The following is a 20,848-nucleotide window of genomic DNA, read 5'->3' as shown; positions in this document are numbered from 1 at the left end:
ATGTTCAACAGTGATAGCAGTGTTTCTCTGAAAGTTCTGTCATTACTTCTAATAAGCGTACAAGTTAAGAAGCCTTTGTGTTCTCAAAAGTTAGTGAGCAACCTTAGATTTTGCCAAACCGACATTTTCTAAAAATCAAGAAATGTCCCAATTGGATTAATTCCAATCGCAAATTTTTTTTTAAAGTTTCCTTTTTCTGTTCTATGTAATTAAATTCAGAAATTTGGACTTATAATTATAAGTTGTGTCCTTTTGACTTCAGTTTATCATTCAGCTGATTACTTTTGCTGTTTCTTTGCAAGCTAAAGCAGGATTTTTTATTTTTGGAGATAACATTTTGTTTTATTTTCGACTAGATATTTGGCTAGAGTTTCTAATGCAATTTTATGTCTGAACCCTAAAGCTAAATAAAAAATTCTTATTTGAGGTCCATACTTATCTGAAGGTGAGGTTATGGTCCATTTATTTCATCCTATCTGTTAATTATCGTCAGAGCCTTTTACTACTTGATATGTCTACTGAGATGCACACACCAAATCGGGTGTCATTTTGAGACTATTTCATTAGTTAATCGTAGCAGGAAGAATTTACTATGATTTTCTGTGGTAAACTGTTTACGATCTCAGATGTTTTTCATGCTTCATATTTGCTCATCATTTAAGGAGGAAGCTCTTTATCCTATTAAGCCTGTTTCAACATTCAGACCAATCCCATCATCAATTCCATTCCTTCGGTTACTTCCCAGTAACCTATTTTTTCATATTCCCATTAACCACACTGCCCCACCTCTAGTATTAAAGCTCCAGGCATTTTTTTGAATACGCTAACAATTTAGGTTTTGATTTGAGTGCATGAAGGAGTATGTTGCCTGTCTGTCTGTACACTTGGCACCCTTGTGCCTGCTGGTTTGCATTGTCTTCTGATCCAGAAGTACCTCAAATTTAAAATCCTTGTACTAGTGATCACGTTTTCCATGGCTTTGGCCCTTCGCCCTCTATTCATCTTCAGATGTAATAACTCTGGAGTTCTTTGACCTCCATGGTTTCTACCATCTGAGCCCAAACTCTGTAATTTCCTTTCTAAACTCCTGCTCTAAGCTGCTCCCAGAGACCAAATTTTCACCAAATTTCATTGCATATGATGATGTACTTTAATGTTGCTCAAGTTGTGTGAATATTACTTCTGTCAAGTGCTCCAGGGAAGTTTTCAGGGGCACTTGAAAATGCACTATCAGTGCATCAGGTTGTCAAGGATGAGGTTAAAGTTGCCTAGGATGTACCTTTGCAATTGCACAATCATTCAACATCATTGGGGTGAAGCTTTGTAGGTAGAAAAATACTTCACATAAATTGGTGCTTTAGTTGAAGACTATATAGGGATATTATGAATACCATGAAGCAGTGAGATTGAGAGACTGCTATTCTGGATTAAGCTACTTAACTCTATTGAGGCCTGTTTCCTGTAAGCAAGCTTTGTACAGTTTGTACCCTGCACATTGATGAGAGAAATATGGAGATTATCTACATTGATAAGTTTTGGATACTTACCCTTAGTAGACTGCATACCAGAGGAGGCATCGTAATTTTATGTGCAAAGTTGTGCTAATACACACTGAGATTCATATTACTTTTCAGGACAGGTATAGAAAACTCTTTCAAAGCACCTTTCACAAGCAAGATACCGCAAACTTTAATAAAGTGTGTTTGAATTGTAGCCACTATTTGAGTGTAAACAGCAAATTGCTATGCAGTGCTGTTTTAGACAATACAATCCTGTCCATATAATACAAAATCTCATATTTTTGTAAGAATATATTCTGCCTATTACCATAGGAAGAACTAGGTTCCTGTAATTTTTTTTTTAGTATTTGTTTGAGAGATCAAATGAGTGTGCTTGGTTTAACACTTCATAGAAAAGATATTAACTTCTGATACGTGGTACTTCCTCAGTACCAAATTCCATGCAGCTGACTGGATTTTCTTTTACAAAGTCTCTGTGATCTGGACCTCAACCTGCCCCCTTCTGAATGACAAACAGAAGATCTGTAGATGCTGGAAATCCAAGCAGTGTACACAAAATGCTGGAGGAACTTTGCAGGTCAGGCAGTATCTTGGAAAAGAGTATAGATAACGTTTCAGGCTGAAGCCCTTCGGCAGGACTGGAGATAAAAAAAAAAAGCTGAGGAGTAGATTTAAAAGTGGGGCGAGGGGAGAGAGAAACACCAGGTGAAACCTGGAGGGGGAGGGATGAAGTAAAGAGCTGGGAAGTAAAGTGGTAAAAGAGACAGAAAGCCATGGAAGAAAGAAAAGTGGGGAAGAGCACCAGAGGGAGGGATGGGCGGATAGAAGTTAAGTTGAGAGAGGGAAAATGGGATGTGTCACGTTCCGATATATCTATCCATGTCCTCCCTCACCTTCGGGATGAGGCTGCACTTGGGTTGGAGGAACAGCACCTTGGGTAACCTCCAACCTGATGGCATGGACATGGACTTCTCAAACTTCTAGTAATGCTCCCACTCTCTTTCCCCCCCCCCCCCCCCACCATTTCCCATCCCTTTTTTCCTCTCATCTCCTTGCAGGTACTAGGATAGGTAGTGGATACAAGAGAGAGGAAACTGTGTGGACTAGGTTAAGGCTGGGGCACTGGGCATTAAACAAAACATTGAAAATGCTAAGGAAACACCAGACAGGATTGTGTGAGGAATGTCAGGAAGAGGAATCAGTAGAACATGTAATTCAGAGTTGCAGGAAGTATGGGATGCAGAGACATGATGAGAATTAAGGGAATTGGGGGTGCAGGAATTCACATTAAAAGGGTTGCTGGGCATGGGTGAGAGAGCACAGGTCAGGGTATTTTTAGTTTTCTTAAGAGGTACAGGGTTTTTTTTTAAATAGGATATGACAGATAAGCAGGAATAGGGTACTAGGATGGCCAAAGATGGGAGGATAAAATATAGGTTAGTGTGTGTGTGTGTGTGTGTATGTGTGTGTGTGTGTGTGAGTGAGAGAGACAGACAGACAGGGTGAAGGGATTTAGGATGTAAGTCTATTGCACACTCCGGAGCAGAAGGTGGCGGTAATGCATCGTTAAGCTGGGTGCTAATCGCCGTAAAACAAGACTGAGAGAGAGATATCTCCTTGCCCGTCCTCGACTCCCTTTGATGCTCCTTTCTTCCCCCCACCCCCTTTCTTTCTTCCATGGCCTTCTGTCTCTTTCACCAATCAACTTCCCAGCTCTTTACTTCATCTCCTCCCCCTCGAGGTTTCACCGATCACCTGGTGTTTCTCTCCCCCCTCCCCCCACTTTCAAATCTACTCCTCAGCCTTTTCTCTCCAGTCCTGCCAAAGAGTCTCGGCCCGAAACATCGATTGTACTTGTTTCTGGGATGCTGCCTGGCCTGGTAAGTTCCTCCTGCATTTTGTATGTGTTGCCCTTCTGAATGAGTCACTTGACCTTTCTCCTTGTCCATGCTATTTCCAGTTGATCCTCTGATCCTTTTTGCTCTCCAGGGTGAAGTGCAGCCCCTAATTCGCAAGTGTTATTCAGCTGTTGAAAGAGATGGAGAAGTGGTCAAGGTTCGGGACACTGTTTTATTGAAGTCAGGACCTAGGAAGAAATCAATTCCATATGTTGCCAAGGTTTCTGCACTCTGGGAGGACCCTACATCAGGTAAGTCAATCGGTCCAACATAAAAGCAAAGCAAGGAGATATCGTGCCTCTTACCTATAAGACTTAAGAATCTGAACCATGTGAACCTGTTCCAAATGTTAACATGAAAGATGAGTTCTCATTAGTTTCTTTTTCCATCCTCCAGAACATTAGCACCAACTAGCCGAGTCCCAGCTCTCATCAGGGTCATTTTCCACATGCTTGTGTCTGCCGACCTTAATTGTTGCTGTTTGCAGAAGGCCATGATTTTAAAATGTTTGTGCTTCCATGACCTTGCCCCATTCTATCTATTAATCTTTTCCAGTTGTACAGTCCACCTCTGGCCTCCTGGTCATTCCTGCATTAATTGCTGCATCCTTTGGCCAGTAGAGGTGTAGCTGGAAGTCCTTTGCTAAAGCTTTCCACCTTGCCCAAAGGTATCCCTTACCAGTCTTCGGTCTCTCACATAGCGTCCCAAATTATTGGTATCACTTCCGTGAAGCCCCAGAGGATGCGTTTCCCTGAAAGATGGTTGTTATCCTTGGTGTAGTTGAATATCCTGTTTATTTAGATATTCCAGAGAGCGAGAGAGAGAGAGAGGGAACTGCAAAGTAGGAAGTAGAGAGATTGAAAAGGATACAAATTCAGTGCAGTCACTGTTTAAAAGTAAAATAATGGGAATAACGAATCACTTATGCTTCTCCTTGATGTAACTTGGTTTTCTGCATGACCCTTCTGCAACACTCCTCAGTCCAACACTAGATCTTTCTGCTTGGCCATTCTAATAGCTAGGGGTTAGAAATGGATTTCCTGTATAATTGCTTCTGAAAGGTGCTGTTCCTGTAAACTTCTTTTGAGAGGGCTGCCATGTAGGGATACCTGTGTTATTCAGGCAGGCAGTGTGCGGTTGGAATTTCATGCCATATCCAGTGTTCCTGTCAATGAGGAAGTCCCCTTCAAAGCAGCATCTGCAAAGTGGGAGCTAAGGGTGTCTTAAGAGCAGGTAGTATGTGCCCACCAGCATGTTTATTGCCTCTACAACTCAGCATTGTGTTGTTGCTACCCAACTGATTTCTGAGAACTCCCACAGAGCTGACCCAGATGGAGATGTTTTCGGTGTAAATTGTGTCCAGTTCCTGTGCCTGTCCTCCTCTCCAGTTCAACTGTGGGTGTTGCGTTTCTAGAAAAAGTGGCCTTCCACTTTGGTAAAGGGATTGAAGAGCTGAGAGCTCTCCAGTACTGCAGTAGTGTCGGCTGGGAGATTGTGAAGGGACGTTTATTGCTTGGGAGGGTTATTGTGCTCAATAAGATGTCAAGGGAGTTGTGCAAGGCAGATGGCCTGTGAAATACCATAGTGATTGATGTTTGGTGGCAGGCAGCAGAAAGGAAATGGGACCACCCCTTTCTGTGCTCTGAGTACCGTGCAGAAGCTTGCTATGGGAATGCTGTCACTCCATTGCTCAGCAGATATTATCGTCTGTCTGACTTTCAAATCTTCAGTCGGATTACCAGTAGCATCTACTGCCAAATGCAGGACACTGGGAAACCACTTCAACCTTAGCTTGATCCATTTCTAAAGGCTTGGCATTAGAATTCAAATCCTTGGATTCAGCCCTCCTTTCTTCTCTGTATGTCACTCTTAACAGACTTCACAGTAGGCAATAATGTAAGACTACAGGAGCAGACTAGGGATTCTAGTCTCTTGCTTTAGTATAAAGGTAATGTCTTTACTCTTTAGCAAAGATTATTACTTTATACTTTATTGTTGCCAAACAATTGATACTAGAACGTACAATCATCACAGCGATATTTGATTCTGCACTTCGCGCTCCCTGGAGTACAAATCGATAGTAAATATTAGAAATTTAAATTATAAATCATAAATAGAAAATAGAAAAGGGAAAGTAAGGTAGTGCAAAAAAACAGAAAGGTAGGTCCAGATATTTGGAGGGTATGGCCCAGATCCGGGTCAGGATCCGTCCAGCAGCCTTATCACAGTTGGAAAGAAGCTGTTCCCAAATCTGGCTGTACGAGTCTTCAAGCTCCTGAGCCTTCTCCTGGAGGGAAGAGGGACAAAAAGTGTGTTGGCTGGGTGGGTCATGTCCTTAATTATCCTGGCAGCACTGCTCCAACAGTGTGCGGTGTAAAGTGAGTCCAAGGACAGAAGGTTGGTTTGTGTGATGTGCTGGGCTGTGTTCACAATCTTCTGCAGCTTCTTCCGGTCTTGGACAGGACAACTTCCATACCAGGTTATGATGCACCCCAGAAGAATGCTTTCTACGGTGCATCTATAAAAATTAGTGAGGGTTTTAGGGGACAGGCCAAATTTTTTTAGCTTTCTCAGGAAGTAAAGGCGCTGGTGGGCCTCCTTGGCAGTGGACTCTGCTTGGTTGGACCAAGTCAGGTCATTTGTGATATTGACCCCGAGGAACTTAAAGCTTTTGACCTGTTCCACTTGCGCAGCACCGATGTAAATGGGGTCGTGCGGTCCGCTACTCCTTCTGAAGTCAACAACCAATTTCCTCGTCTTGCTGATGTTGAGGGATAGGTTATGGTCTTCACACCATGCCACCAGGTTCTTAATTTCCTCTCTGTACTCAAACTCATGATTACCTGAGATAAGACCTACAATTGTGGTGTCATCAGCAAACTTCTATATTGAGTTCGATGGAAACTTGGCTACACAATCATGGGTGTACAGTGAGTGCAGCAGGGGGCTGAGTACACAGATTATAATGTAGGGGGATACCACTCAGTCCATAATGTCTGTGCCAACTATTTGAGACGGAAGTATCCAGTTACTTTTACTTCTCTGCTCTTGGTCTGTGGCCCATTAACTTTATTATTTTTAAATGAGTACCTAATTCCCCTTTTTCTTTTTTTTTTGAAGCTTTCTATCCAGTCTATTTCTGCCATTCTTTCAGGACAACATTCCATTTCATCATAGCTCACTGTGCTTAAAAAAAAATGTTTCTTTCTGCCCCACTACACTACTACTTAGATTGCCATATCCAGATTTAACCTCCCCTGGGCTATGCTCAAATGGCTAGTTCTTCCATAATTTGAGGCTTTGTCATAAATATTTCACACATCTGCCACTTGTGATGTTAAGTGGTGCTTTCTGCTGTTCAGTTGGTAACATTAAGCACTCATTACAGAAGGCTTTGTAAATCTCCCTAGTTGCGTCTCACTGCTCAGCCAATGAAAGGGAAACTGCTGGACCCAGGCTTTACACAGATTTACTGGGAATTTACAGCACAGAATTAGGTCATCCTTTGCACTTTTGTCACTCCGCACAAGCTTCCTCTTGCACTCAACCTCATCCCTTATTCTTTCACACTGATCTGAATTCCTCTCAATCAGTTCTTTTGCTAATACATTCCAATTTAAACCATACTCTGGTAACACAGAAGGAAAATTTGCATTTAATTTGGCTTTCCTTGTGTCCTTCTCAGGATGTTGTAGTTTACAGCCAGTGAAATAGTTGTGAAGTGTTATTATCCCTTAAAATATTCTACATTTTGTAGTCCGTTGGATGTGGTTTCAGCCTACACTGAAAAGTTCTTGTCTAATTTTAAGAACTTCTGTTGACATCTTGTGTTTTTAAGAGAACTGAACACAGAATATTAAGTCTTCATTACTGGATCAGAGGCCTTTAATTTTCTTGGCTCTCTGAGCTGCTTAAAAGGGTCTCTGGATGGGTAGCTCTGCAAGGAGGCAGTTTGGAACCAAATGCTTGTCCTTCCCATGATTTGAGTTTGTGAATCTAAGCTATTCAGTCAGTTGTGTTGAGGCTACTGTGAACAGCGTTTCTAATGTTTTTATCCCATGTCCGTGTTCCTAGATCTGCTGATGACTGGAGCTAGTGCAGTGTAACCAGTAGTGTTAGCTCCTTTGTGATGTTGGAGAAATGAATTCCTGTTTTCCTAATTTGCTTAGTGTGCTGGCAGATGATCTTAGACTGTGGCATTCGAGGAATTCTTCAGAATTCATGGGATGATTGCTGTTCAGTTCCAAGCCTGATCTCTTCTTTACCAACCTTCACATGAGGGGAATAACTGGCTACCCGCTCTTTTCTCCGTCCTATTCATTTTTCCTTCTACTTTCAATCTAATGATTTAGAGTTTCTATTGAAGAGGAATTTTCAGCAATTTATTTAGGAGTGATTCCTGTATATTGTTGTTTGAAATATTGTCAGTACTTGCACTAAGTCTTGCTGGTGTTGAGGACTCAGTATTATCATTTTGATGCACTTCATACTAAACCAAAGGGAAGACATTGTCTGTTTTTAAAACTTAATCATTTTAATTATTTGCCATCTCTAAAGGGATCCTATCACTAAACATATCTTTACCTCCTCCGCTTTCCACAGGGATCAGTCCTTCCATGATTACCTTGTCCATTTGTCTGTCCCCACTTGTCTCACTCTGGCATTAATCCCTGCAAGCAGCCTAAGTGCAACACCTACTAATACACCACCTCCCTCACCTCTGTTCAGAGCCCGAGGCAGTCCTTCACCTGCAAATCTTCTGGGGTCGTCTGTTGTGTCCAGTGCTCCTCTACATTGGTGAGACCTGTCATAAACTGTAACTGCTTCGTCAAGCACCTCTGCACCATCCACCACCAGCAGGACTTGCCAGTGGCCAAACATATTAATTCTGATTCTCATTCCTGTTCTAATGTGTCTTGTGCCAAGATGAGTCCACCCTGAGGGTGGAGGAGGAACACCTTGTTGTTCTGGGTAGCTGCCAGCCTGTTGGTATGAATATTGACTTCTCATTCCGGTAAGCAAATCCCCCTCTATTCCCCACTCTGACCTTTTACCTCTTACCCCTGGGAACCCTCCTCCCTACCTTTCTCCTATGGTCCACTCTCCTCCTCTATCAGATTTCTTCTGTATCCCTTGACCTTTCTCACCTACCTGGCTTCACCTGTCACCTTTCAGTAAGCCTCTTTCCCCTCCCCCACCTTTTCCGGAAGAATGGTCTCGGCCCAAAACATCGACTACCTAGTCATTTACGTAGATGCCGCCTGACCTGCTGATTTCCTCCAGCGTTTTATCTTGCCATAAATTTTAACAATCATTTGAGAGTAAATTCTCTTTCTGGTTGACTGAAACAGTGGTAGAGTCTCTCTAGAGACTAGAGAGGGACCAGGTAATTAAAACACCCTAGTGTATCAGTGTATAAGTCGGGCACCAAGTGCTAATTACACCTGTTTATTTTAGTCAAATGTTAGTCTTGTCTGCTTGTAACATGTGGGCTTTGTTCAGCCATGTGCCCTTGCTGCTGTGAGAAATTCTCTGTACTACTGGCTCAGATTCAATAGTTGTGAAACATGAGAAACAAGCACTGCTCCTTCGGGGGAAGCCAGTCTAATGTGGAATTGCTGCAGGCTGAGAGAAATTCACAGCAGAAGTCAGTGCGGCCCTGTCTCCAAATGTTTGGGGTGCTTCTTCACAGTGTTGCATAGTTAATAAAAGTATTTTGGATGCATAATCACTAGTGTGGTGAGCACAGCAGACATTTCACAGGTTCCCAGAAATGCCAGTGCAATGACCTGATAATCTCCCTTATTGATGTTGGTTGAAGAGTGAAAACTGGCTGGGATACCAGTGAGAGAGCTCCCTGTCTGTTTGGTGAATCAACAGAGCCGAGGCACTTTAAAAGTCGCAGTGCCATCATTCTGCAGTGGATTAACAACCTAAATCTTTGGAGTAAAAACACAAAACAAGAGCAGCAGTCTGCCACAAGTCCCTCAAGCCTGTTTTGCCATTAAATAAGGTCATGGCTTATCTGTATTTAACTTTACTCAGAAACTACCAAATATCAGATATTCGGATGAAAGTTCCCAAAGGAGGTTTTTTTTACTCCATCCTTAGACATGTATGGTTTGTTGGTCTGATGTAGCGCCTTGGATAAACAAAAGAAAAGGCAATATTGTTGCAACATTGTGCGTGCTCAAGTTCAAGTTTAATTGTCATTCAACCATACATACATACTGATGAATACAGCCAAAAGAAAGTGTTACTCCAAGGTGCAAAACACAGTGCCAACAATCATACACAGCCCAGGCACACATAGCACATGTAAGATAGCAGTAAAATACAGTCATACAAAAAAATCAGTCCGAGTCCCCGAGTGGCAGTCTGCAGTCGAACACAATACTGCTTGTCTACAGCCGAGTAAGCACTGTGGGCCAGCACAGGGTTCAGCATGGACACCATGCCGTGCTGCCTCCAGCACTCCGGCGGAGCGGCCAACTCCAACACTTCACCCCGGGCACCACCACTGCTTGAGGCCTAGTCCTTAATACAACCAAGGATAGTTTCCCTGCTGTTTGCCAATAAACCAGTGAATTGTATTTGAAGCATTCTACATCACCAATGTCTAAGGGGGTCCTGCGATCACAAGACAAGCAACGAAGATGATCACTCACTGTTGGACTGCAATGTCCAGCAGGGTCTTAGGATCATAAAAATACATTTTAAAAAAAAAAAAGACAATAACACCTTTAGTTGACCTTGTAGACGCCACTATGTCCAAGCACACTGCCATCTTACCAGAAGTGGAGTGTGTGTGTGTTGTGTGTGCTGATTTTACAATCATCTTAGTTGTCCGTGTGTTTATACATGCACCTGTTTCTGAATATTTGTCAGCAAGGAAACTCATGATATCAATCACAGAGGTGCACTGATGTGCTTATGACAGAACATTGAAAAGCCCATTCACACAAGTCTGGCACAGGTGGTAGGTTTGGATCAAAATGAATCATATGTCATTAATGTAGCGCCTAATCTATCGAGTAGTTACAGATAATTGATGCATCTGTCACAGAACTTGGATTGGATTACAAGTGGATGCTGACCATGTGATAAAAGCTGATAAAAGGATGGTGTAGCACAAAACATGGACTGAATAAGAAATGGTGGGTGGAACAGATCTCTACCACAAGTGAAATGGTACATCACCAGACTGCATTATGTAACAGCATTCCAAGATCACAAGGCATGTCTTGTGCAAAGATGTATATGTTGTGCATTTTATTCTCTGGAGATCTCCATCTAATCTTGGGTGGAGCTAAGTAGCAACTTGTCATTTTTGTTAAATACACAATTGTTTTGTATCTTGAGTTCCCATTGTGGTAGTTTGGTGAGTGAATGAGGTATAAAATTCTGAGTGATCCCCGACTGATCATTTTATAGAACTCAGCAGTTCTGTCAACAATCAATAGAACTATGGGCCATCCGTCAACATTTGGGCTTACCAAATGGTTGTGCTTGTTACTCATTTTCTATTCTCAAAAATGCATTAGCCACATCTGGATTCCCAGTGGCCACCACCATAGGGATTTGTTCTTCCCTGCTTTCATTCCAGCCATACCTTTCAAAGTAGCAGTGGCCCTGTGGCTAGTTTAAGGATTGAACTGTAAACCTTTATCTTTATGATTTAGATATTTTAAAAAGAATGCTGCATAGCAGTTTCATTAGTAAACTGCTTTAAACTTGCACCAAATCTAGTTCCTATTTCCTTTATGTTCATGATTTTTGGACTCGGGTGAAGGAGATCACCAGGAGATCAGCTGTTTCTGAGATACCCAAACCACCCTGTATGGTACCAATAATCATTCTGTGTTCAAAGTCACTTAGATCACATTTCTTCTCCATTCTGATGTTTGGTCTGAACATCTTGACCATGTCTGCATGCTTTTATGCATTGAGTTGCTGACAGGTGATTGACTGATTAGGTATTTACATTCATGAGCAGTTGTAACTGACTGGATTTTGGTCCAAAATATTCGACTGGTACTCAAAGGCCTATAAAAGATCCTTCCCCTCAGAAGCTGGTCCCACTATATTTGGCTGCTCGCAGTCTCTTATGCTGGGGATGATTGTTGCCAAAAGACTGATCTTGAGGGAATGGAAATATTAATGACTTGGATGAGGGAATCAAATGCAGCATCTCCAAGTTTGCGGATGACATGAAGCTGGGCGGCAGTGTTAGCTGTGAGGAGGATGCTAAGAGGATGCAGGGTGACTTGGATAGGTTAGGTGAGTGGGAAAATTCATGGCAGATGAAATTTAATGTGGATGAATGTGAAGTTATCCACTTTGGTGGCAAAAACAGGAAAACAGAATATTATCTGAATGGTGGCTGATTAGGAAAAGGGGAGGTGCAACAAGACCTGGGTGTCATTATACACCAGTCATTGAAAGTGGGCATGTAGATACAACAGGCGGTGAAAAAGGCAAATGGTATGCTGGCATTTATAGCAAGAGGATTCGAGTACAGGAGCAGGGAGGTACTACTGCAGTTGTACAAGGCCTTGGTGAGACCACACCTGGAGTATTGTGTGTAGTTTTGGTCCCCTAATCTGAGGAAAGACATCCTTGCCATAGAGGGACTACAAAGAAGGTTCACCAGCTTGATTCCTGGGATGGCAGGACTTTCATATGATGAAAGACTGGATGAACTAGACTTATACTCGTTGGAATTTAGAAGATTGAGGGGGGATCTGATTGAAACATGTAAAATCCTAGAGGGATTGAACAGGCTAGATGCAGGAAGATTGTTCCCAATGTTGGGGAAGTCCAGAACGAGGGGTCACAGTTTGAGGATAAAGGGGAAGCCTTTTAGGACCGAGATTAGGAAAAACTTCTTCACACAGAGAGTGGTGAATCTGTGGAATTCTCTGCCACAGGAAACAGTTGAGGCCAGTTCATTGGCTATATTTAAAAGGGAGTTAGATATGGCCCTTGTGGCTACGGGGATCAGGGGGTATGGAGGGAAGGCTGGTGCAGGGTTCTGAGTTGGATGATCAGCCACGATCATACTGAATGGCAGTGCAGGCTCGAAGGGCCGAATGGCCTACTCCACCTATTTTCTATGTTTCTGTGTAACTACTAAAGTGGCCATTGAGTGCATGATTCTAGCAGCAGTCAGTAGATCAGCCGGGAATTTGCAGATCTAGTCTTTGTTTTAATAAAAACTCTGTGTAAAATGTCAGTTATTATATGTGTGGAGATCAAGTAAAATTATGAGTTGCAGATGCAGTTTGGTGTACTGATTTATAAAATACAGCTACACAAGTGGTGAGTGATGTTACATCTGTGTAACAGTCCCTGCCTTGTATCAACATTCATTTGATCTTCCTCTCACATGGATCTACATAGTGCTAGATTTGCCGCCAAGATTATTGAATACAAATATTTTGTGAAAGGTTACATGGGGGACTGCATGCATAGAGCACTCTCCACTGTTTTAAATGTATAAATAATTTCTGATCTTGTGATTGGAGTGGATGCATTTTCTTCGATTTGAGATGGATTACAGCTGTCTAGTTTTCTATATTTTTTAATGTAGTTGTCAAGGATGAAGCTTGAATTATCCGCACAGCTGAGTTCCCTCAATGAGGTAGTAGGGGTCTTTGCTGAAACTTGTAGAGACTAGAGGTCTGACGCAACAGAATGGCTTCTCAAGTCACTTTAGAATCCAGCTTACAGACTAGACAGGACTGAAGCAACAATGGCAAAAATGTCAAATTTCTCTCAGTAAATGTTAATTATGAGACCATTTGAGTTTTGAGAGTTTGATAGTTTTTTAATAAGTGAATTTATAGTCCCCAATTCATATCATGGGACTTGGACTAAGTTTGCTAGACAACTCAAAGCAAACCTACCATAGCAGCCCCTATGCAACAAGCCCAATATAGTTGTTTGCAGGGGTGTTTATCAAATCCCTGGAGATACCTGAAGTTGCCAAGTCTATTGTACAAGTTTGAGTGGTTATTGTAGCCTTCACCTGAGTTTGTGCTCACTAAAGTGTTACTTTCTTCTTGTAGGGGAACTCATGATGAGCCTTTACTGGTACTACAGGCCTGAGCACATCCAGGGAGGCAGAAATCCCAGCATTCACTGTGAGGTGAGCATCACCATCCTTCCCTACAAAATTAGGCAGTCCTTTCTACATCTCTCCCTTAACCTCTTGCTCTTTGCCTTTGACCCTATTCTGGTCTTTTCTCCTTATTCTATCTCTTGCTCGTTGCCTTTTGCAATATTAGTGTCTCTCACTAGCACCGGTCTTGTGTCTTGATACGTGGTGGTGTGACTACTTGAACTTTATTGTGCTTTTGTCTTGGCTTTTTTTAGGTGGTTATTGCTTTTTGCTTTATTGCAATTACTTTCGCTGTATAATGAAACGGTGTTTAACGTAAACCGAGTGAAGTCAGAGGAAGAATTGGACTTTCCTTGTCCTGTACCACATATAGCAAGGAGGTTAACATACTAATGAATTGGAAAGTATTATAGGTCATTAACTGTAACCATTTTTGAATACAGCAGGGTTAAGAGCAAATGAGCAATGAATGACAGGTTTATATAGTTTAGCTGCTGCTTTTCATGGGACCTGAGAGAACCACTTTTCCTCTGGTGTAAGTAGGCTGAAACAAGGCAGAAACTAACATGCACCAATTCACTACTGAAATCTTGACTTTCACGTAAGGTAGTGGAGCAAATAGGGGTGACAGGGTGGAGCTATGTCTCTAATGAAGGAGGTGTAAGGCTCTCCTTCCCTCCGCTAGCCTGCAGGTCACCCTTGGGCAAGGTGTAGCACTTGCCTAGGTCTCGATCATGATCAAGGGAAGCCATTGGAGCAGCTGGTAGATGGTCACATGAGCAGCTGGTGCATAATCTCAAATTCTGGTTATGTGACCACTGACACCAGGCAGACAATCTCTAAAGAGTATTGATAATGGCTGGGGTTACCCATCTTGTAAGTACACTGCCCAGAAGAAGGCAATAGCAAACCACTTCTGTAGAAATATTTGCCATGAACAATCATGTTCAGAAGACCATGATTGCCCACGTCATATAGCACAACACATAATGATGAGTAAAGCAGATCGTGGGGCAGAACACAGCAAACTGAGGAAAACACTAACTCTCTCCCAACTCACTGTGTGTTGGCTCATGGTAGTCAGGTGCAATTAGGGACAAAGCCCGTCTTGATTCAGGGTCCTGACCTGAAACAACTTCAACAGTTCCTTCTCCACTACAACCCCATCACCATTAATATTGTTTGACCAGCTGAGTTCCTCTAGTAATTTGTTGCTCAGATTCCAACATTTACAGTTGTTTGTCTGGAGAATAAATGTCTTTAAAAAGAAAATCAAAATAGAAGTAGATTTGAGGCATTTGGCCCCTTGTTACCCCTTTCCTGTGCAATTTCCATGTTCCTTGATAACCTTGTAGCCCCCTGGAAAGACTCAGGGTCGCTCAGCTCGCTGTCGTCTAGGGAAACAGCCCTCGGCCCCACCAAACTGGTTAATTAGTTTGTGTGGATGCTATGTGATGTACCCCACCTCGCCCAAATAACAGACAATACACCAGATACGATTAAATGAATTACAGTTTATAGATATTACTGGAACTATATAGTTAATAGAGATAAAATATAAAAGGAAAGTAAAAGGTGCTACACTTATCAAAGTTCAATCTCTTCGTGCACAAACAGTTGGAGCTCAGGACCCTCCTTCACCCTGCGTCTCCCCTCCGACCACTTCGACCTGCGGTCGACCAGACGCTCCACAGGAGTCTGTCTCTGTCTCCTCTCCTCGCCGAACACCCTGGACCTCGGACTTCTGTTCGGGGTTCGACCCCGTTAGCTGACTCACAGCACCTTGTCCATCCTCCTCCCTCTCTCTCTTGCCTTCTGCCCAAAAACCCGCGCATCACAATAACTTACAGACACACGGAAAGAATAACATCTATCTCAATTGGTTCGTTCACCCTCTTATCAGTAACATAATCCAAACAAACTGCTAACGGGAGGACTTCAACAGTTAACATAACAAAGAAGCCATTTTAATTAGCCTATGCAGTAACATAAAAGAGGAAACCCCTTACAACCTTAAATCAAAAAGCTCTCAACCCCTGCCGTGAATGTCCTCAGCAACCAAGCTTCCACAGTCTTGGGTAGGAACTCCAAAGGAATTAATAGGCAGGATAGACAAAGGAGAGTCTGGATGTTGTTTACTTGGATTTTCAGAAGGCTTTTGACAAGGTGCTGCACATGAGGCTGCTTAACAAGATAAGAGTCCATGGTATTACAGGAAGATAGTACTAGTCATGCCCTTTTCTCGCTGTTACCATCAGGAAGGAGGTACAGAAGCCTGAAGGCACAAACTCAGCGATTCAGGAACAGCTTCTTCCCCTCTGCCATCCGATTCCTTGGACACTACCTCATTTTTTTTAAATATAGAGTATTTCTGTTTTTGCATGTTTTTTAAATCTATTCAATATACATATACTGTAATTGATTTACTTGTTTATTATTATTTTTATTTTATTTACTATTTTTTCTCTGCTAGATTATGTATTGCATTGGACTGCTGCCGCTAAGTTAACAAATTTCACATCACATGCCAGTGATGATAAACCTGATTCTGATTCTGACGATGGATAGAAGATTGGATGACTGGCAGGAGGAAAAGGGTGGGAATAAAGGGCACCTTTTCTGGTTGGCTGCTGGTGACTAGTGGTGTTCTGCAGGGATTGGTTTTGGAACTGCTTCTTTTCACGTATTATGACAACAATTTAGATGCAATTAATGGCTTTATGGCCATGTTTACAGGTGATACAAAGATATCTTGAGAGACATGTGCTGAAGCAGAGTCTAATGAAGGATTTAGATTGGGAGAATAGGCTAAGTGGCAGAAGGAATATGGTGCAGGGAAGTGTATGGTCATGCATCTTGGTAGAAAGAATAAAGACATCGAGTATTTTCTAAACGGAGAAAATTCAAAAATCAGAGGTGCAAAGTGACTTGGGACTCCTCGTGCAGGATTCCCTAAAAGTTAATTTGCAGATTGAATTGGTGGTGAGGAAGGCAAATGCAATGTTGGCGTTCATTTTGAGAGGATTAGAATATAAGAACAAAGATGTAACGCTGTAACTTTATAAAGCATTGGTCAGACCATACTTGGAGTAGTGTGAGCAGTTTTGGGCCCCTTATCTAAGAAAGTATGTTCTAGCATTGGAGAGGGTCCAGAGAAGGTTCACAAGAATTATTCTGAGATTGAAGGAGTTAACATTTGAGGAACATTTGATAGCTCTAGCCTGATCTTACTGAGTTTAGAATACTGAGGGGGTGTGGCCTCATTGAAGTCCAAAATATTGAAAGGCCTGGATAGAGTGTATGTAGAGAGGACATATCCTATAATGGGTGAGTCTCGGACCAGAGGACACAGCCTCGGAATAGAGGAGCATCTATTTAGAACAGTGATGGAATTTCTTTAGCCAGAGGGTAGTGAATCTGTAATTCATTGCCATGGACAGCTTTGAATGCCAAGTCATTGAGTATTAAAAGCAGAGATTGATAGGTTCTTGATTAGTCAGGGTGTACAGTGAGAATAAATCTGTTTGAGAGGGATAATAAATCAGCCCTGATTGAATTGCGTAGCAGACTTGTTAGGCCAAATGGCCTAATTCTACTCCTATGTCTTATGGCCTAAACTTCAAGGTTCTCTAAAGAATTTTTTCCTCCTATCAGTTTTGAATGGTAAACCCCTTATTTTGATACTGACCCCCACCTCTAGATCTCCCAGCTGGAGAAACATCTACCCCGTCATGCCTCTTCAGAATTTCATACATTTCATTGAGCCATCTCTTTCATCAGTCTTTCAAGTTTGTAATGGAACCTTGATCTTTTTTTCACACAGGAGTCCACTCCTGAAGAGCTTTGAATGTACTTTATTACTAGCAAAAATGGGCTCTGCCCTTGCATGACAAATAAAACTAGATCTTATTTACTCAAAATAACAATTCTGAACAGGCCTAGCTCCCTTTTTACTACAAGGGGGAAATTTCATTGTTGCTGGTAAGTGCACTGTTACTCTTTTGCTGCTTACCACAAGTTCCTTTGAAGTTGTGATGACATCTTGTTTGAGCTGACTGAGACTGAATACATCAGTAACTTCAGGTTTATTAATTTGTGTCTCCATCCCCACCAGAATGAAATCTTTGCTTCTCGGCACCAAGATGAGAACAGTGTCGCCTGCATTGAAGAGAAATGTTATGTGCTGACTTTCTCTGAATACTGTAGGTGAGTAACACTGGGCTTTCCAGTTCTATGGCCAATGGAAAAGACGGTGGTTCAAAAAGGTGCTCAAAGTGGATCCTTAAATGTAAAGTAGTAGCTAATAAATGGAATTTGAGAGACACCATTCCTTAATGGTAGGGGACCGTCAAGTCAAGTAGGGGACCGTGCGCAATTCTGATTTGATGGAGACAGATGTGAGAGTATGGAGGAACATCTGGAGAAACCTCTGAAATGCCTGCTTCACTGCCGCTGCCACTGTGTGGTAACCGTAATCTCTGGAGCAGAAGGTCCCGAGTCCTCGGCTTTGCTTGTTTCGATGACTGGGGCTAGGTCGAAGGCGCTCGACAGAGGATGGTGCTCCGGAGGGAGGCTGTATTGGAGGGATTGGTCGGAGGCTCAAAGTTTTCAGATGGACGGACTTGGTGTCGGCTGCTTCCAAGGCATCGGCGGTTGTCGGTGCCTTGGAGGTTTATGGCAGGAAGTTTCTTCCTTTTGCCTCCTGCTATTGGGACTTGGGAGTCAATCGGGACTTGAGACTTTTTTTTTTACCGTGCCCATGGTCTGTTCTTTATCAAATTATGGTATTGTTTTGCACTGTTGTAACTATATGTTATAATTATGTGGTTCTGTCAGTGTTAGTCTTTGGTTTGTCCTATTTTTCTGTGATATCACTCTGGAGGAACATTATCATTTCTTAATACATGTATGCATTTCTAAATGACAGTAAAAGAAGATTGAGTGTTCTCATAAGCTAATCTAATCTAATGGCTGGAATAGGGAACGGAGTATCTCATAACTGGATAAAGTCAATATATACATGTACTGAAAAGGAAGTTGGGTAAAATCAGAGGATAAAAGAAACATGGAAGTAAAAGAACAGAAAGAGGTGGATGATCAGTCCCAAGAAGATAACCAGATAGGAACCAAAATGGAAGGGGTGGTCTTGTGTGTATTTTTTTTTCTTTGTTTTTGCACTGCCCTTGGCCACACTTTTACATGGGAAGTAGGTCACTCCACCTCTTGAGCATGATTTACTCTCAATTATATCAAGACTGTTTTAACTTTATGCACTGACCAGCAAAAAACATAACATCCTGAAGGGTCCAATTGTTTCCCATTTTAGAGACCTTGAGGGAAAAGATTATATCAATTTTCCCTTCTTCATATGGAAAAGGTCTTCCTGATTTTGCTTCTGAACAACACAGCAAATTTTTTTCTCCCACAAATTCTGCAAATTGGAAATAATCACTAAATATATATCTTTCTTGCTGTTTGTTGTTTTAAAAACCTGGGATAGATCTTCCATCCTCAATTTTAAGCCCAGCATCATTATGATGAATCTGTATTGTACCCGTTCTAAGATCAATGTATCTTCCTGACCCATGGTGTTCAGAATTGAATGCAGTAGCCAGATGGGACCTGACCAAGGCTGGCATAACAATCATCACCTTGTCCCTCTGAGATGCATTGAATGAAAATTGTTAATTGTCTGCAAGTTTGCTTGCAATTGGGGCTTTGACGTGCACAGGTAGGCTCTGATATAAGATGCAGGAGATTCTGCAGGTGCTGGAGATCTTGAGCAACACATAAAATGCTGGAGGAACTCTGAAGATCAGGTAGCATCTATGGAGGGGAATAAACGGTCAACATTTCTGGCTTATGAAGGGTGAAGCCCCAAGTGTTAGCATTTTTTCCCCTCCATAGATACTGCCTCCAGCATTTTGCATTTATTGCTCTTGTACAAAATGTTACTGGTGTAGAGTCCTTTAGGACTTCTCATTCTCATTCATCTTCTCATCTTGGCTTTCCACAGATTCTGTGCCTTGGCAAAATGGCGAGAGGAAGGGTTTCCTGATCAGAGGCTAGTGGTACCACCTTCTGAAGAGTATTCTACACCTTCACACCGCAAGGTGCCAGAAAACACAGATCCTGATCTGGTGTTCATTTGCAGGCACGTTTATGACTTTCGTCATGGCCGAACTCTGAAAAACCCGCAATAGTTATGGCACTTCCCAGATTCCAAGAGACCTCAGGTGTAAAAAAAAAAAAAATGAGCACGCAGCAACAGAAAGAAACCAGAATGAATGGATTTTGACTGGAGATGTAATTCCACAAAGCCTTCCTGATGGACAACTGATACTCTTACCTTTGCCTTATGTACATAGATTAGATGAATTTTTATGACCTGCTCAATTGACTGGATACCAAAGGACAGTGACCGACCTGAAGACTGGCTCCTGAGAAATGGTGCTAGTTTCTGCACTAACCAATTCAACTGTCATCACAACACTCGAGTCACTTTTCTCATCCTCATCCTTCATCACCACTAACAACGGGTCCCATTTCCCAAAAGATTGCTGATGCATTTCACAATTTCTATCCATTAAACGCAGCGACAAGAGATATTGCACTTGTATTCCAAACCAATTTATTTCTCAAATGACCTTTGCCCAATTTCCAAGCTGGCCATCAGTGAATGCCAGCACTAAAATGTTTACGTCTGAATTCGGATATCATTCCAAATTCTTTCTCTTTTTTCTTTATTTTTAATTATTATTTCAAAGAAAATTGCTTATTGGAATTAAATTTCAAAAATGTATTGACTTTTGAGGAAGAAAAATTAATATATGATTTAAGTTTGATAGCTATGTTTGAAGAGACCTTTTTAAAAAAAAAAAAATAGTTCTTTCTCTACTGATGTTCTGATGTTTTCACTTGAAAGGTTTAATAATGTTTGAAGTGTTAGGCCCATGGTCAATAGAATTAAAGATGTTTCTTGAGGAACTATAGTTTCTTAGTTTTTTGGTCTTTAAAAGGAGTAGCCTATGCATTTGTCATGCTCTTCACTAATACTTCTGCCATTATTCAGTGCCATGAGTTCTTACTGAGAATTGCCAGAACCGCAAGCTCTGGTCATCTGATTTAAAATGGACATCAGCCTCTGACAGATTTCAGCTAACCTGGCATCAGCTTAGTGTCACCAGCGACCTGACTCAGTTTTAAGGCACCAAGGAAATAGTTGATGTTATTTTTTAAAGAGCCATTTGCAATACCTTGAATCATTTTGTAGACATTAAAAATACTACTTCAAATAAAAGGCAGAA

The 20,848-nt window shown here is 41.8% G+C and overlaps 1 protein-coding gene across 2 annotated transcripts in view; it reads left to right on the top strand.

Moving 5' to 3' along the window:
* Positions 1-20,558, top strand: part of bahd1 (bromo adjacent homology domain containing 1) — an 81,008-nt gene extending 60,450 nt beyond the window's left edge. For both annotated transcript variants that reach the window (XM_072265218.1, XM_072265227.1), the window contains 4 exons: positions 3,510-3,669; positions 13,489-13,568; positions 17,656-17,747; positions 19,558-20,558. In XM_072265218.1, coding sequence (XP_072121319.1) covers positions 3,510-3,669; positions 13,489-13,568; positions 17,656-17,747; positions 19,558-19,744 — 519 coding nt within the window. In that variant the 3' untranslated portion in view covers positions 19,745-20,558. The remainder of the gene's footprint in view (positions 1-3,509; positions 3,670-13,488; positions 13,569-17,655; positions 17,748-19,557) is intronic.
* Positions 20,559-20,848: the final 290 nt, after the last annotated feature.

Source organism: Mobula birostris, chromosome 1, assembly GCF_030028105.1.
Source record: "Mobula birostris isolate sMobBir1 chromosome 1, sMobBir1.hap1, whole genome shotgun sequence".
Lineage (NCBI taxonomy): Eukaryota > Metazoa > Chordata > Chondrichthyes > Myliobatiformes > Myliobatidae > Mobula > Mobula birostris.
The sequence above is the reverse complement of the archived record's forward strand: the minus strand, read 5'-3'. Positions and strand labels throughout refer to the sequence as shown.